The 18,085-nt window shown below is 38.4% G+C and overlaps 1 protein-coding gene across 21 annotated transcripts in view; it reads right to left on the bottom strand.

The window, feature by feature from the left end:
* Positions 1 to 18,085, bottom strand: part of DLG2 (discs large MAGUK scaffold protein 2) — a 2,097,061-nt gene that overhangs the window by 891,743 nt on the left and 1,187,233 nt on the right. Inside the window, exon 1 of one of the 21 annotated variants that reach the window (XM_058690317.1) lies at positions 12,166 to 12,686. The exons of 19 other annotated variants lie outside the window; for them this stretch is intronic. In XM_058690317.1, the coding sequence (XP_058546300.1) occupies positions 12,166 to 12,243 (78 nt within the window). In that variant the 5' untranslated portion in view covers positions 12,244 to 12,686. Of the gene's footprint in view, positions 1 to 12,165; positions 12,687 to 18,085 lie in introns of those variants that run through there. One more of the 21 variants, XM_058690323.1, reaches the window with a different exon arrangement.

Raw genomic sequence — 18,085 nt, 5'->3', positions numbered from 1 at the left:
ATCATTCCGTATCCTTTATAAATCCCAGAGCAGTAGCAGAAGTAGTAGAGGTAGAAGCAGCAGTAGCAGTAGTATGCAAATAAGTCTTTGTTCCACACCAAGGGGCAAATGAAGTATTTGTTAGATTCTTAATGGACGTAAGAGGCCATAGCTAACTCACTTAGTTTCTTGAATTTTATTTTCCTATGGCCAGCCTGCAGTCAACCTGGAAACATGGAAATAATATGATTTTGAAACGGCTCAAGAACACCAGACAGGTGAATTGAGAGAAATAGGAGACAAAAACATAAATAAATCTGCAAGGTATTGAAATCTGTTTTCTAAAAGGCATGCTGTAGTTCCTAACTGCCAACAAGCACTGTTTCACTATGCTACATTTCATCCTGTTTTTCTCAAAATACTGGAGAAATTACTGCTACTAAAAGAAATTCTTATTTGTGTATCACATAAGCCATTTCCATAAAGCTCTTGCAGATTCTAGAGATATGCAAGGGGAAAAACTTTAATAAAATAATGGATCATATTTGAATTAAACATGATATTCAAAATGTTACACTTGGGGAGTTAACAGAATGTTATATGCTGAGAGAGCAAGAGGCAAAAACGTCCTGTAACATCCCATACCTTCCATAAATTAAATCTGAGAACATTACAAATGGTGATAACAATGAAAAGGATTACTTACGGAATGAAAACGGAAAATAGAAACAGATTAGTGAAGATATTTGCCTCTGAAAATCTCAAAACTGAGCATCCTAGAGCAGAGGTAATAAAGATGGTTATTTCTAAGAAATAGATCCAAAGTGGCTCCATTCATTTCACAGCAGGAACATTCAAAGTAGCAATTAATGCAACCACTGGTGTGGAATTGTTTCTCAAATGCCATCCTGTTGAATAACTTTTTTTTTCTTTTTTTTAATGGAAGGAGGGCTCAGAAGTCACAGTGAATTTAGATCAATTATTTACTGAAAATATCATCATAGGTTATTAATACAACCATCCAATAACATGAATACAACCAATAATACTTTTGGTGAAATGGAAGGAAACTATCAGTTTCTATTTATTTCAGACTTAAAAGGGTAGTGCTTAAAATTCCTTGAGATTTGGTCATAGGAAATAAATGTAGGGGCATTCATCTCAGTGATGTGTGGAACCACTAAATCTCTGGCCAGAAAAAGGGATGGACTGGTATTTGGAAGATCTGAATTCAAATACCAAAAGCTTGGCTGCCAACCACACTGGGCAAGAACCTTCCCAAGCCTCGTGTTTCCTGGGGGCTCAGTTTGCTCACTTGAAAGACATAGGGAATAATGCAGCACTGTAGTTAGAATGTGGGTTCAGATCTAGGTGGCATGGGTTCAAATCCTGCCTCCAAAAATAGTTCTAATTGTGCATCTCTGGGCACGTTAGTTGACTTTTCTGTGCCTCAGGTATAAAAATGAAGATGTAATAGTACTTAGCACATAGGATTATTGTGAGGATTAGCGGTTAGAACATGTAAAATCAGAGAATAGTGACTGGCCCATGGTAAAGACTCTCAATAAGCGTTCATTAATGTTACTATTAGCATTTACAAAAGGAAGGTTCTTTCTGGTTCTGAAATTCAATACACGGAGCTTGTCCTCTCCCTTTTTTCTAAGACCTGAAATAAAGCTACAGAGGTGATAGGATGCATTCCCCAGCTGGGAGATGAGCATCTTGAGTCATTCAGCACATACCACTTCACTTCAAATAAGAACTAATGTGTCCTGACTGACCTTCACCAAACATACAGAATCACTCTCAAAAACTGCACGGTGTGTTTTGAGAGAAGGGAAGTGAGAGAAGGGTGGGAGATGAGGCAGGGGTGAGGGAGACTTTTTATGGGAATGATCTGGAATTTACTTATTAAAAAGGAAATAAAAACCTGTAATTCTCCCATAGTCTGTGTACTGGCCATTTTCACTTGTTAAGTTGTTCTACTCAGTAATTGTTCTCCTCTAACCAGCAACAATGATATAATTACACAGCTCCTTATTCTATAAAACTAGGATGGGAGGGCAAGTCTATTCTGAAGCCCAAGGGAGTCGTAGAGAAAGAGGTATCACTAATGAAGGAGTTACCAGAATCTGCTTTGCATCCCTTCTGGAACTATGCAAAGTATGAAAATGAATAGACTAAGGAAAGGAGAGAGGGAGGGAGAGAGGAAAGAAGGAAATATTAAGTGTTCTACAATGGACCAGATGCTTTATGTGCAGTTTTTAACTGCATCAAAAAACTATGTGAGGATGGTTATCACAATTTTAAATATATGAGAACTTTGGGGAGCCTGGGTGGCTCAGTCGTTTAATCATCTGACTTGGGCTCAGGTCATGATCTCACAGCCTGTGGGTTCAAGCCCCACATCAGGCTCTGTGCTGACAGCTCAGAGCCTGGAGCCTATTTCAGATTCTGTGCCTCCCTCTCTCTCTCTGCTCCTCCCCCCATTCTCACTCTGTCTCTCTCTCTCTCTCTCTCTCTCAAGAATAAACATTAAAAAATATTTTACAAAAAAAATATATGAGAACATTAATAATTAATACGATGCAGTTACATGCTCAAGGTCACGCAATCCATGAAATGTTAGGTCAAATTTGAAGTTAAGGCTGTAGGCTTCCACTGCCATACTGTTGTTCTTGGGTGTGCCAACAAAAGCATTCACAAAATGTATAAAGAAAAGGGGTCAATAAAGGTGACAAAGGATTTATCCAAGGTGTTTAAGAAAAAAAAAATGAAATGAAAATAAGTCCTAGGCCAGGTTGATATTCAGAGAAGAAGAAAGAAAAAATATTTTTATTATTCTCTTTTACCTTCCAAACTACCAGCCCTCTCCAAATCCCCCACATGTAATACACTTTTTCCTCTCAGCAGATTAGTTTCTCTGTGAGAGGGAGACACAAAAATTTCTCATGTCAAATGGCACACTTCGATACTGGTATGAAAGTGAACACCAATGACACTGACTTCTGTCTCAGACAATGTTCATTTCATCACACCTTGCTGCAAAGGCTGGCGAAAAATTGGATGCCCTCTTCATAGTACAAACTTTCTTCCAGAGTCAATGTTGAGGAACTGTGGAGTGGATGGTAGAGAAAGCAAATAATTTCTGTTTGTGAATCAGAATGACCTAGAGTAACAAGTAGGTGTGAAAGGGAAGAACTGTATTTGACGAACTTTGATTTTTTAAAATTGTATCCAATATGCTGGGTGAATAGTTAGCTTTCACTTCTCTTGCTCTGTTGATTAGACAACAGAATATGAAGACAAGAACAGTGATCCTTCAAAAGCAACTCATTCCTTCCTTTTACCTTTTTTAAAATTATTATTATTATTATTATTATTATTGTTATTATTATTATTTTATTATATTTTTAGAGAGAGTGTGAGAAGGGGAAGGGGCAGAGAGAGAAGAAAAGGGAGAGAATATCAGGCAGTCTCCATGCTCAGTGCAGAGTCCAATGTGGAGCATGGTCTCATGAACCACGAAATCATAATCTGAGCCAAAATCGAGTTGGATGCTTAACCGACTAAGCCACCCTGGGCCCCCACCTTTTACTTCTTCCCTCCTTCCTTTTAATAATTAACTAATTTTAATAACCTCTCCTATCTCACACGAGGAGATAATAATGACCCTGCAAAGGCTGTGTGTTTATTAGAACTTACATGGTCTGAATGAAAAGAATACTTAATTGGTTATACATTTCTCCCTAGCAATGAAATCCTGACCCTAGGCACTAAACATTGAACATCACCATACATTGCCATCATGGCATCATGGTATATTAGTGTCTTCAAACTGCCATAACAAAATATCATAGACTAGGTATGTTATAACAGAAATTATTTCCCTACAGTTCTGGCGAATGAGAAATCCCAAGAACAAGGTTCCTCCAGGGATTGGTTTCTGGTGACAGCTCTCCTCTTGGCTTGCAGACTGCCACCTTCTCACTGTGTCCTCACATGGCAGGGGGTGGGGAAGTGGGGAGAGTGAGGGTGAATGAGGGAGGGGGAAACATAGAAAGGGAGAGAGAGTAAGAGAGGGAGAAGGGAGGAAGGATAGAGAAAGAAAGGCAGAGATAGAAAGAAGAAGAGAGAAATCTTACAAATCCACCAATCCTATCAGATTAGGACTTTACTATTACCATCTCATGTAACCTCAAAAGACCTAAAAGGCCTTTTCCACATCTCAACATACAATCACATTGGGGGGTAGGGCTTCAATATATGAATTTGGGGTGGGGAGACACAATTCAGTCCGTAGCAAGTGGGGTGGGGATTCCCTACATAACTAGAATTTTCAGATTTGAGAAGGTTCAAGAAACAAACATTTCATGCTCAAATATAAGCCTGTAATTTTCTGGCATGTGGGGCAAAGCAGCTGGGAAATTTTACAGTTTGACATATCATTGTTGGTAGTTGAAGAGAACACTGGTATTCTGCTGGTTACTGTTTGTTTCACTTCAGTATTAGTGGCATGGAGAGTGGGAAAGAAAGAGTATTGCAGCCTCCTACCCTAGAGCTATAAACTCCCTCATATTTCCTTAACAAAGAAAAGCCCCTGAGGGTCTCTAATCTTGCTTCAAGTTTGAAGACAGGTAAGTTTTCTACTATATTCTTCTTACCAATACTAAAGACATTCCAGGTCTGTTGTGTATATTTATTTGACATAAATTTTCTTAATTTTTCTTAATGCTAGGCATTCTTCTAGATGTGGGGAGCACAAAGAGAAGATCAAATCCTTCCCTCTAAGGACTCAGCAGACTTACAGCAAATCTTGATTAGAAGCAGAGAATGTTAGAATTGAAAGGAATCTGATTGCAGACCAAGAACCCGGAGAGATTAAAAGACTTAACCGAGTAGCACAAGTGGTTAGCACAAGTGGTTGGGACAGAGCAGTTGACACAAGGCCTACTGACCCCTAATCCAGTCTTTATTCCCACACAGCTCAGAGTTCTCCATCCAATTCAATCATTCAACCAGGGTTTATTTAGGGTCTACTATGTGCTAGGTGTCCTGATGAAATGAGACAGAATCTACAATGGTTTAATAATTTAATAAAATTTTTTGTAATTTATTTGGGGAAATAAAACTAACTCAGATGAAAATAGTGAATACTACAAGGCATTATTTAAAGTGGGATGTTTTCTCTATTAACCCCCCCAAATATACATAAGTAAATGAGATATATACTTTATCTGATGATCAATTTTATCTCTACAAGAATCACCATGGTTGAGCTAATCTTGTCAGAGGGGAGAGCTTCCACTTCCATCTTCACCATTCAATGTCATGCCATTGAATGGTACCAGGTAGAGAAATACCGTTTCTAAAGGATACTGAAGACAAAACAAAACAAAACCAAAGCCATTTTGCAACTAAAGTTCTGTGAACTGTACTGAAGGTAGACTACCTGGATATCTGGTTCCTAGAGGACCCCCAATGAGAAACTTCCAGCCACATAGCTATTCAAGAGTAATAAGGCACAGGTACATGAAAAGACGGCACTGTGTTGGTCTGTCCCTTCTCTACATCATTGGCTCACCCACTCCAAGAAAAGTTTAAAGAGCACATGAATAGTTAGGGAGACAAGCTCTGGATTCAGCCAGATCTAGCTCTGAAAGCTGGTTCCACTATTTATGACTTTGGACAAATTCTGTAAAATCTTATATCTCAGTTTCTTTATCTATATAATGGGAGCTAAAATAAGATTACCACAGAAGGCTGTAGTGGGGATTAAATGAGATAATGAATGTAAAGTGCATGTCACTGTGCAAGGCATTACTATTATTAATAACAATTTTACAGTGGTTTTGTGACTTGCTAACTTCTTCTCTAGCCTATCTCCCCCTCCTTCATTTTAGCCATTTTTCTTATCATATCCTTTCCCTTCTGTCTCCCTCCTTGTATTGCTAGCAGCTGTACTGTGTGCTCTTCCAGGGTAAGTAGCAGTGCTGGGACTTCAGAACAGGTGCTACCATCCATTTGGTTGCTTGATTCACCTGCCAGGTGACAAGGGAGAACTGCAAGGCAGCATTTTGTGTGGACAAACACCTGTCCTCTCTGTCACCACAGCCTGCAGACACTGGCGCTGAGTCATGCTGCTGCTCACGACCGATGAGCTCTCAAAGACTCAGAAGGCTCTAAGAAAGGGACCTGAGAGGACAATCTGTCCATCTCTCTCTGGGTCAGGCTACTCTTCAATCTGCCATGGGGCAAAAATAGACATAGGAAGATTCTATCATTCACTGGGGATTGGAGAGTCTTCAACATCAGGATGTTGCTTCTTATGCTAAAGCTAAATTTTTGATTTTACATTTAACTTTTATATTTATCTTTTATGGGGAAAAATAAACTTGATATCTGGCTCAATGTAAACATGCACCATATATATAGTATAACATACAGCATATGCACACATATATACACATACATACAGAGCATCGTTTACTAGTTAAGAGCCTGAGCTCTAGAGTCAGATATGGTGTCTAATCCCAGCCACCTAATGATGACGTGTTTTTGCTCTAATAATGGTAACTATCTCACCAGATCCTCATATTAGCATAGTTTTTAGCTCATAAAAACAATTGAGTAAAAGTTAACTATCATTGTTTAGACATATAAATATATAGTGAGAGACCAGGAGGCTCTGTAAGCTTTCTCTTCTGCAATCTAAATGGCCCCAGTTTGATAGTTTTCAATCTATTTCTTCTAAAACCTTCATTTCCTTTTTCCCTCTATTCATTTACCTTCCTAAATCCAAAACAGGACATATGATACAAGTTTAGTCTGATCAGCACAGAATAAAATATGTAACATATTTTAGGACTATCAAATTTCCCTTTGCAAAGTATTGTTATGATTTGCAAAGACATAAAAATGACCTGGTAGCAAGTGTAACCTTAAACACTTTATTTATATTAACCCATTTATCCTCAAAATAAGCCCATTCATTATTCATTCTTTCAGCGATGCCATACTTCATTGATTTTAAAATAAACTTTTCTTTTTATATTTTGAACATCTCTGAAATCAAGATGCATCTTGCAATTGATGATTTGTTATAGTTCCATTGAAAATATTTTTTCCCCTTAATAGTTCATGAAATAATGGAGCACCTTGCAACTGACGACAAGCTAGTCAATGAAACAGAGTATGAGAGATAACTATATTCCAGGCATTCTTTTAGGCCTTGAAATAAGGTGAACAAGATTGAACAGTTCTTCATTTAGAGAATCAACATTCTAATGAGGAATACAGGGAAGTAAACATGATTACAGCCAATGTACAACCTTCTGTGGGAGCCAATGGAGGACCCATCCTGCGCTTATAGGGACCAGGGAAGGTTTCCTAATGATGGTGATGTCACTTAAGGTTGACAAGCAATTAGTGAGGGGTATGGCTTGCTTGCGGTTTGCTAGTCAACCAGATTGGATAAGAAAAACCCTGGAAGCTAGAAAAAGCATGGGATTTGAAAGTAGCACAGAATGCTGGATTTAGAGTGTCATGGAAGAGGGGCGCCTGGGTGGCTCAGTCGGTTAAGCGTCCGACTTCAGCTCAGGTCATGATCTCACGGTCCGTGAGTTCGAGCCCCGCGTCAGGCTCAGTGCTGACATCTCAGAGCCTGGAGCCTGCTTCTGATTCTGTGTTTCCCTCTCTCTGGCTCTCCCCCACTCACATTCTCACTCTCTCTCTCAAAAATAAATAAACATTAAAAAAAAAATTTAGAGTCTCATGGAAGAGGGGCGAGGTATAGTGGAGGAGGTGGAAGCAGAGACCATATCATGATTGGTCTTGTAGACCATGTTAAGGGGTTTGGATTGTATCCTGAGGACATTGGGGCTCTACTAAAGCATAGGTATTATTTCCATTTCACAAAGAGAAAACTGAGGCACAAAGGAGCCACAATGAGTGGCTTTAGGCTGGATAGCAAAGAACAGGACTAATTTAATTTCCTTTCTCAGGTCCTCACCTTAAGCTCAATGCCTTTAATGTATACTAGGGTCACCCAGGACATTACTGTCTCTCATTGGCCATACTGCCAGCAAATCCATTACTAGATTATCCTTCATTTTAGTTTATGTTGATTTAATGTGCTTGGTTTAGATGGAAAGGAGGGTAGAATCAGTGTGCTAATTCTTAAAGAATTCCTTAAGAATTCTTTATGGCCTAATGTCAGGCTATTTGGTCTCAGTTACCTCTCTTGTAAGTTATATATCACTGAAAAGCTCATCCACAGTTGTGTCTATCAGATGATGGATATTGATGCCAGTCTTTCCTAAATGCATCATGCATCTACTTTTCAGGGTATACGCTTAAAATAAAAATAAATATAAAAATTAAGACAAAAACAAATGAAAGAAGCAATGCTGATGGGGCAGTGAAGGTTCACAGTTTCAAGTGTTTTATACTCTTGCATATTATTATGTCACCAGAAATTGCATTTCAATTTATCTTAAGTTTCTTCAGCTGCCCTTTCAGAGTAATACAATCTAGAGATGGACTAAATTAAGCAATTTAAGTTGAAATGTGACAAAAAGTCAAAAAAGTAAGACACTAATGTCTGAATTAATTACAGAGGGTCAAAAAAATAAGGAAAGAATAATTACTCAAATGGAGGTATTCTTTTTCAGCCCAGTAGTCTTGATTTCATATCATCACATTTAAAGTAGTTTTGTTCACAGAATTTATTGGTATGCACAAACTGTCTTTTTAATGAAAGAATAACAAAGAGCCTTTTGCTTTTCTTTTTTGGAAAATGACAATGTGAATCACCTAATATCTTTGACTCACTCTAAAAAGAAAGTGCATCTACAATTGCCAAGAATTTTGGTTCTCTTTGATGAAAGACATTTTTGGTTTCAATAGGATTAGCAATGAGTATAAATGCCAATGTTTAGGTGATGATGATATGACAATTACTAGCTATTTGGAAGGAATAATAGGTGCCAAGATGATAGCTTGCTATACTTACCCAACTAAAGAGGACAAAGAGTGTAAAGTCTTTAAAACAGGATAGACAATCGTCTATTCAAGGCAGCTTAGGTATAGTCTTATCAGAAATAAGAGGGCTGAGTTACAGGATCGGTAACTTTGCTTCTGTAAACCTCATGACTATCAAATTCTAATATCAAAACAGGGGGAGACAGGATAAGAAGGAATGATTAACCTTATTCAGACAAGATAGGTAAATGATAGATGGATGGAAAAGAACACTATAGACACAAGGAGTCATTTTTGGAATAGCTTGGGTGAACTTGGGCTCAAATTTGAGCACTGATGCTTACTACTAACTTTGTGACCTTGGGATAGCTACTTTTCTCTTTGGGACTCAAGAAAAACAATTTCCACCTTACAGGGTTGCTGTGAAGATTAAATGAAACTCTATGCATAAAGTACCTGATGTATAATGTGTATAGATAGAGACTCTCATTAATACTATTGTTATGCTTATTATTATGTTCCATGTTGCTATTTAATTCTATTGGCATTGAATGAGGTTAAACAGTAGACCAGGCAACCATGAATAAGGCATACTGCATGTTTAGGGATGGCATTTAGGCCTGCACACTCCCAATTAGCTTTTCAATTAACCCCAGCCTTGAGGAATACACTTACCAGATCATACCTGAATGCTAAAATAGGACTGATGGGCTATGATGGGTGCAGGTTGTTATATTAGAGTAGGAGGGAATAAACTATGCTACCTATTGCAAAAAGAAGCCAAAATTTACAGAGGGTACTAAAATAAAATCACAATCACTATCTGTGATCTAGATTTATATCCCTAAATGCTACAACATGCTATGAATCTATCAATGATTCTTTCACATTTAAATATAACAGTCATTGTCTAAATAAAACTCAATAATGATCTAATTTTATTCATCTTCCTCCATTTTATAATAAAGCATGACAACATATAGTCAGCAGCACTTTATACACTCTCTGTGTTTGCAATTATGTGATCTCTGATGCTATAGTAATACTTTATGTGAATTTATTCAGCTTGCAGTGTCATTTGTTAACTACATTCCTAGTTAAACTATATTACTGAACTCATTAGACAAAATATTAATCCACAATAGTTGGTTTAAATAAGGCATGTAATAAAATTAAGTACACAGAATAAATAAACTATTTCCATTCACCATGCATCAACTGAGGGCCTTCATTGTTCAAGGCAGTATACCTTTTAATTTACTCCATGAACTCTGTGAATACAAATTCCATGAAAAAAAAAAAAAAAGATGCTATTTTCATGTTAGTTTTCATCACCTAGTGTTCAAAATTAACTCCTCCTAGTTCCCCTGGATAGCACAAGGGCATTCAAGTTAATCATTTTCCTTTGGTCTGTATCACTCAGAGAACAAAACTTCAGTTCTCCAATGTTGATTTCTTTCCTCCCTGAGTAAGAAAAACAAATAGTTTAAAACCCTTAACCCCATATTTGGTTTCTTCTTACCTATTCTCAGCATCAACCACCATAGAAATGAAAGGGAGATAGGTATCAAAGGCCCTTTACCAGCTTCTCCCCACTCTCAGGAAGCAGAAGCCCATGTTATGTTGTTGGATTACCATCCCTTTAGGTTCTATACAAAGTATTTTCAGACTGCTGTTCTCCACATTTAGGCCCATGCCTGAATTAAGTGCCACCGTGAGATTCAACTTTCCTATGCATACTAATTTGGTGTAAGGCATTATCTCCCTGTGGCTTTCAGAGCCATTTGCGGTCCTGACAGTCCTCTCATCCATACAACCTATAATTTTCCTAAGAAGAAGGCACTTTTTCAAAACATTTGCTCCAATAAAAGACCTACTTACAAGTCTCTTTCCTAAAAAATTACTTGAGAAGCAAAAAACAAAACCCAACTGTTCAATATATAAGCTGCTGGTACATGACAATTTTTACAATAGTATTACCTAGGATATACAGAATAGGAAAGGGATCAATTCTACCCTAATATTGCCCTCCTCCCCCACCACAAGTCCCATTAAATAACAAGTCTGTCATCATTCTACAATCGGCAGATCTGGACATTCTAAAAAGCTACAACCCAAAAAGTCAGAACTCCAATGATGTTTTCTCTTTTCACACTACAATCACAGGTCGGTTTATCCCTGGATTCTTGTTTATGTTATCAACATTCCCACTCAGAAGGAACAAACAGCAAGTCAAAGTGAAGGAACATTTGCAGTTAAGAGGAAGGACTATGCCACTGGTCAGGAAAACCATCTCTGGGTCAATCTCACGAGGAGGTTTAAGGCAGAAAGGAAACTGGACCAAAGATCCTCAGAGAAATAAGGAAAAATCTCAGTTTCACAAAATTTTGTTACCTAAGGAAGTTTCCCCAGCACCTATCAAATTGGACCCCAAATGTCCTTAATATGACAGTTTGGTCAGTGCCTCCAAAAGCAGAGGACAAATTAGAAATAAAAGCTTGTAATGCATCTTAAGACTTCCAGGCCATTTTATTTTCTTAGAGAAAGATAACCAATGAGGGAAATCTACACAGAGATTCTCTAGGAGCAAACAACTAGTCATGCTGAATAAAAGAAATACAAAGCCATTCTCTAAATGGCCATGACCATCCAATTACAAATATAATTCTTACTTCTTGTAAACACTTGAAATGATGGCTTGGTTGATCTGAAAAGATACCAAGCACCCCTGTGAAGTCTGGTCAGTGTTACTGAAAGTCCCAAATATGTGCTCCGAGGACACAAGTACTGGAGGAAGGCTCAGGGATTTATAATGCCCCCTTCAGAACCAAACACGGTAGGAATTCAAATAATGCAGTATAGCAACAAGTTTACTAGAGAGCTCCTGGAAGAAGCAAATATTTCAGCTGCTCAATTGATTTCACCCTAAAAAGGAATATTAAGTCTCTGTCCAGACACTCTATCAATTGAGGATTTCACCAAATACTCTGAATAGCGGATGATCCTGCTTAACCCCCAATGCTCCATCCCTAAGTAGCAAGGCTCCAAGAGTTACCCCTTGTGTAAGTGGCATGGACTACATTCATAGTGAGAAGCAGGTTCTCATCCCAAGCTAATAAAGACTGCGTCTGTACTCAGACTAGCAGTCCAGAGCAGACAGTTGGCAAATCGGAAAGGTAATCTTCATCCCCACTCATTCCATACCTTTTCTGATTTTGCCTTCCTGGCATTGTGCACGAACCTGCGACCCAGCTTCTTGGCATACCAGATAGAGGCAAACATAGCGATGCCAATGGAAGGAATTCACAATGAAGCTGCTGCACAATCAACTTCCCACCTCGGCTCAGAGACAAACGGAATCCGGCTGGAGCTGTCACTTGCAGGCTGTTGCTTTCTCAGTTCCTCTCATGCTGGTTAGCCGAGGGAGAGGGTGGGAGGAAGGAGGGGGCTGGGGGAAGGCAGTCCTGTTTGGCCGGTCTGCAGGTATATTTACATCCTGCCAGCAGGAGGTCCGGGTGAGGCGGGTGCTGCCTTCAGGAGCCGGCTCTTACACATCCAGTCGCTAAGTATCTGTCTGCAGTTCTTGGGCACCGTCACCAAACTCCATGTGTGTCAGGAGGAAAGGAAGCCGCAGTCAACTCCTCCGGGAGGCGGCTCACCTCCCGATCTAGGCTCCGGCATTTGCACTCCTCGCTTGGCTTCCCTCTGTCTTGACAGTACGTGCTGGCTGCAGTGGCCGCGGAAAGACAGATCCACATACAGCCTCGCAGGTAAATCAGCCAATACAGGAGCTGCCAGGCACTGGGGGAGAGGCAAGGCCACCACGGAGCTGGCCCTGAGGGCACAAACAGGTGTCCCTGGAGCCTGAATCCTGCTCTGAACCTCCAAGAATTTCCAGCTGTTAGGATGGCTGGAAACAGAAGTGTCCCTCCTTTGTCCCCTCCTCAACTTCTTTTGGTCCAAGGAAAGTCTTATCTCTGATTATCAGCCATTGTTATCTACAGCTTGCAAGAGCAACACTTTATTTCTTTGGAGACTGGACTGGACAAAGGGCAAAGTGAGGAAGAAACAGTGCACTCCTAAATGCTCGGGTAGATGTCCTTAGTTTTCAAACTCCTGGGTTCTACTCTAAAGCAACCAGGGCCTCTTTTGTAAGCACACATTTTCTCAAATTTCAATGACTGGGAGATGGGAGAGGGGCTTAAATCTACCTTTAAACTAAAGGTAGATTCTCCTTTTTAACCCCAGGGTTTTCTTGCAGTAATATCCAGTGTTAGATGAAGAACTGTAATAATCGCTTTTGGGAAGACAGATTTACAGCAAACTCTTCAACCATGCTCCTTTGAAGAATTTTCACTTTTGATTCTACCACCAGGTGCTTTCAATTCCAAGTATCTTATTAGGGCTTAGACTATTATGTGAGGCTTTTTAAAGATAAAGTCAATTTTAAGGGACAAGTCTTTCCTCCAATGAGAGATAATGGTTAAGCTTTCCCCATCCTACTAGAGGGCAAAAAATAGACTGCTCATGTTGACAGGGAAAATTTTCCTTCCAATGACAGATGAGACTCAATCGAGTAAATGTTTTCCAGCTGATCTGACAGAACTGCCCTAAGAGCACCTATGGTCCAAAGAATGTCAACACACTTACAGATTTTGGAAAAGAATTCCCTTCTCTCACTCTAAGTCACTTGAGGTTTACTTTCAAAGAGAGTTGGGTCTTCAGTCAACCAAAAGCTCTTTTATAAGATGTGCTGAATTCCTTCCTTATCTGTGGGGTATACATTCCAAGATCCCCAGTGGATCCCTGAAACCATGGATGGTACCAAACCAAACTATGGATGGTACCTATATATACTATATATTTTTTCCTATACATACATATCTATGATAATGATAATGTTTAACTTATATTAGTCACAAGAAGAGATTAACAGTAACTAATAATAAAAAAAGAACAGTTCTAACAATATGTTGTAAGGAAAGTTATGTGAGTACGGTCTCTCAAAAATAACTGATTATGCTGTACTCATCCTTCTTCTTATGATAATGTGAGATGATACAATGCCTATATGATTAGATTAAGTGAGGTATGTGATGTCAGGCATTGTGATATAGCCTTAGGCTACAGCTGACCTTCCCCAGATAAGTCTTTTTGGTTTGGTTGGTTTTTTGCTTGTTTTTGTTTTTGTTTTTAATATAATTTACTGTCAAGTTAGCTAACATACAGTGTATACAGTGTGCTCTTGGTTTTGAAGGTAGATTCTCATGATTCATTGCTTACATACAACACTCAGTGCTCATCCAAACAAGTGCCCTCCTCAATGCCCATCACCCACTTTTCTCTTTCCCCCATCCCTCCCATCAACCCTCAGTTTGTTCTCTGTATTTAAGTCTTTTATGGGTTTGCCTCCCTCTCTGTTTGAAACTATTTTTTCCCCTTCCCTTCCCCCATGGTCTTCTGTTAAGTTTCTCAAGTTCCACATATGAGTGAAAACATGAGATCTGTCTTTCTCTGATTATTTCACTTAGCATAATACCCTCCATTTCCAACCACATTGTTGCAAATGGCAGGATTTCATTCTTTCTCTTTGCCAAGTAGTATTCCATTGTATATATAAACCATATCTTCTTTATCCATTCATCAGTTGATGGACATTTGAGCTCTTTCCATGATTTGGCCATTGTTGAAAGCACTGCTATAAACATTGAGGTATAAGTGTCCTTATGAATCAGCACTCTTATATCCTTTGGATAAATTCCTAGTAGTGTTGTTGCTGGGTCATAGGGTAGTTCTATTTTTTATTTTTTGAGGAACCTCCACACTGTTTTCCAGAGGGGCTGCACCAGTTTGCATTCCCACCAACAGTGCAGGTCTTAAAGAGGATTATCTGCTTCCTTACAGTGGTTGACTGCAGGTAGCTGATACCTCAGAAGTAAAACCATAGATAAGGTGGGATTCCTATAGTAGATATCCTTGTAGGAACTGAAGGCAGAACAAGACAGTGTAGGATAGGACAGTGGTAGTCAAGACCCATGTCTATGTTACTTGCTAAGGTAACAATGGTGCCTTAAGTAGTGGTTAGCACAATGAAATCAATGTATGTTTGTTGAATGAATAAACAACCTGAGTGCTAACACTGGCTTTGCTTCTAAGCTCCTTGTTCTCTTTGATCTGCCTCATCTGTACAGCAAGACAATAATGCAGATTATTTTTAAGGCCCCTCTCTGCCCTCTAAGTCTATGATTCTGATTATGAGTCTTCATGTGAGTAATGAACAGAAATGTGTGATATTCACCAGGGGCTAAGGCTCTGGCAAAATGACTCAGTGATCTGAAAAGCTAACAGCAGAACCCTTGGGGCAACCCAGATCCTTCTACCTTCTTCAATGTGCATACCTGCCACCCACAGTTTGGTTTTGCCATCAGCTGTTTCTTTTGCCCCATGTTCTGACTTCCTATGAATGTGACTTTTTTTGAATTTCCTTTTGTCACTCTTCAACAGCCCCTGTGCAAATTTTCCACATCGCACCCTGTAGTCTTTGGAGGAAAAGTGCCATAAAAATCCAGCAAATAAGTAAATGATAACTCCTGCTTAGTTTTCAAAGAGCTAATCAGCAGGATCACAGCTTACCCTAATATGATGCTAAAGGTTTTCATTACTCCTGCATACAAGGTTGTCCAAACCATATTTTAGTTGAAAGACTATTCAGTGAACAGAATAAAGTAGATAGAAAGGGGAAGGGTGGGGGGCAATCCTCCCAAAATTAATGAGTAGAAATTTCTGTTTTTAATATTTTAAGATGGAATTAGTCCATAAAGAGGTGAGAAAAAAAATGTTGAGCTTTCAAACCACTGATATCATAGAGGGAATCAAAGAATGTTAATTTACTCTGATGGGACTGCCAGATCAGAAAATAATGTTTGCACTTTTTTCGTAAGATAAGATTTCCTAAGTCACTAAAACTGGGGCTTGGAGAGATCTTTGATATTTGATCATTTTGTTGGTTGGTTTTGCTTTTATATTCAACCTTTAATGACCTTCTTCACACACCTGACCCAGAGGCTTTATTAACTTTTACAGGATGGAGTTCTCAAGAAAATAAATTGGACCTACCAGCTAAGATTTTACTTTGAAAATAACAAGAATAACTACTGTTCCTTAAACAGACAATTGGTAGAAAGGACAGTGTGGAGTAAGTCATTTGTAGTCAAGACCCATGCCCATGTTAATGCTTAGCACAATGTAGGTGTCCAAACCTTATTTATTCAAAGTGTCTATGGCGAAACAGGAAAAGCCTCAAACTGGAAAGACTAGAAGAGTTGATAGAAGCATAGCCACAGATTTTCAGTTGTAAAAGTTTTTTGAAGATGGGTGCCTTGTCAATGGGATGAAGTCATGGCCATAGTGGTACAACCATCTTCCCTGGGTTCTCTCTGAGTGGATGTGTCTGCTGCAAAACAAGGCGGCAGCTGCCTACAGTAACTTCTAATAGTCTCTAACCCTTGCTCTGCTGATCGAGATAAATAACTTTTGCAGCTCTGCTGTGTCAGGGAAACAAGTTTTCAGATGCTTTCCATCTGTATATCATCAGTACCTGGACAGACTTTTTCCTTTATAATTTCTTTTTTAATACCTCTCATATGACAGAAGCCTACCAGTGCAGCTGACTATGAGAGGCAACATTAATCCTTTTAAGCAGCTTTGGGTTCATGCCTCAACACACACACTGTGTGAGCCTCCCGTGAATTCTCAAGGTAAATGCAATGTTTAAATCAAGCAATTAAGTATTATACAACTACATTTTCTGCCTAGCACGTGAATGATTTCCTTTCAAAAAACACCTAAATATATCACAGATAATTATAATAACAGAGTAAACATTAAACCCTAGAAACTAGTATGTGGTAGCTTGAAAATCTATCTAGGTTAGGCGTTTAACATACACCAAAGAAAATGCATGTTTGAGACATAAACAAGTTAATGTACGAAACCAATAAACGTTCAGATATTTGAGTTGCTTGCATATGTGACATTCATATTTATAGTCCTTTGGTTAACATCTGATATTATCCTATTATTAAAAAGCAGGTGTCAGATACATACCACATAGAATTTGTGACTGAAAGAGTATAAACAGAATATTTAACTTTAATTCACAGGAATACCAAGATGTTGGTATCAGTTACCTCTATAGAGAGTAGTGGGAAAGGAAGATAAAAACAGTTACATTTTGCTCTGTATGGTTGTGTAATATGTGAGTCTTCTACAATGAGAATCTATCAGTATTGTTACTTGTATGACTAAAAAAGTAAGCAATACTTTTCCACAAAAATGTACTGATTTTTATTTCACATCAAACACTAGGGGCCCCAAAATGAATAAGATATAATCCCTCCTTTCAGGGAGTCCTATATGATTGGGAGAACAAATGTATAAAGAAATGTCAGTGTGGGATGGCTTTCTAACAGATGTGTGAAAAATAATGTGGGAGATCAGGAAGAATATAAGTTTTTTGGTTTCTTTATGATAAAAGCACAATAATAAATGTTAGCTGGAAAAAGCACAATAATTAGTACCAATGTATATAAAAAGGCAAAGGAATAGCTTAATCTCTCTGTATGTTTTATTTGTATGAATAGCAAAAATGGTCACTATAACTTTATATGTATATCAGAATGAATGTGTACAAACTGACCCAGTTGCACATGGATATATTTCTGCCCTGAAGAGACAATCAGTTACAGACAAGTGTGGAAAAAATATTGGAACTACTACAAATAATAAGCCCATTGAACCTCATTATAATGGGCTAAACCTATCTCTTTTTTTCTGATTTCAAAATCATCAAAACTAATTCTTTGGTGTTTGAATATCTCACATACCTTTTCTTTTAAGTATGTACTCATGATATTTAGTCATCTTGAGATGTAAGCGAGTAATATGACACTACCCGTGTGCCTACCACCTAGATTTAATGAATGTTATTAACATGTTGCCATATTTGATTCAGATTCATTTTAAAGAAATAAACCCTTTATAATATAATCAAAATCTCTCCACCCCACCTAACCTCAAATTCATCTCAAAATAATGTGTACTAACTATTCTTGTACCTCTCTAA

Source organism: Neofelis nebulosa, chromosome 10 (assembly GCF_028018385.1).
Source record: "Neofelis nebulosa isolate mNeoNeb1 chromosome 10, mNeoNeb1.pri, whole genome shotgun sequence".
NCBI lineage: Eukaryota > Metazoa > Chordata > Mammalia > Carnivora > Felidae > Neofelis > Neofelis nebulosa.
Note: the sequence above shows the minus strand (reverse complement) of the source record. Positions and strands in the feature narration are given on the sequence as shown.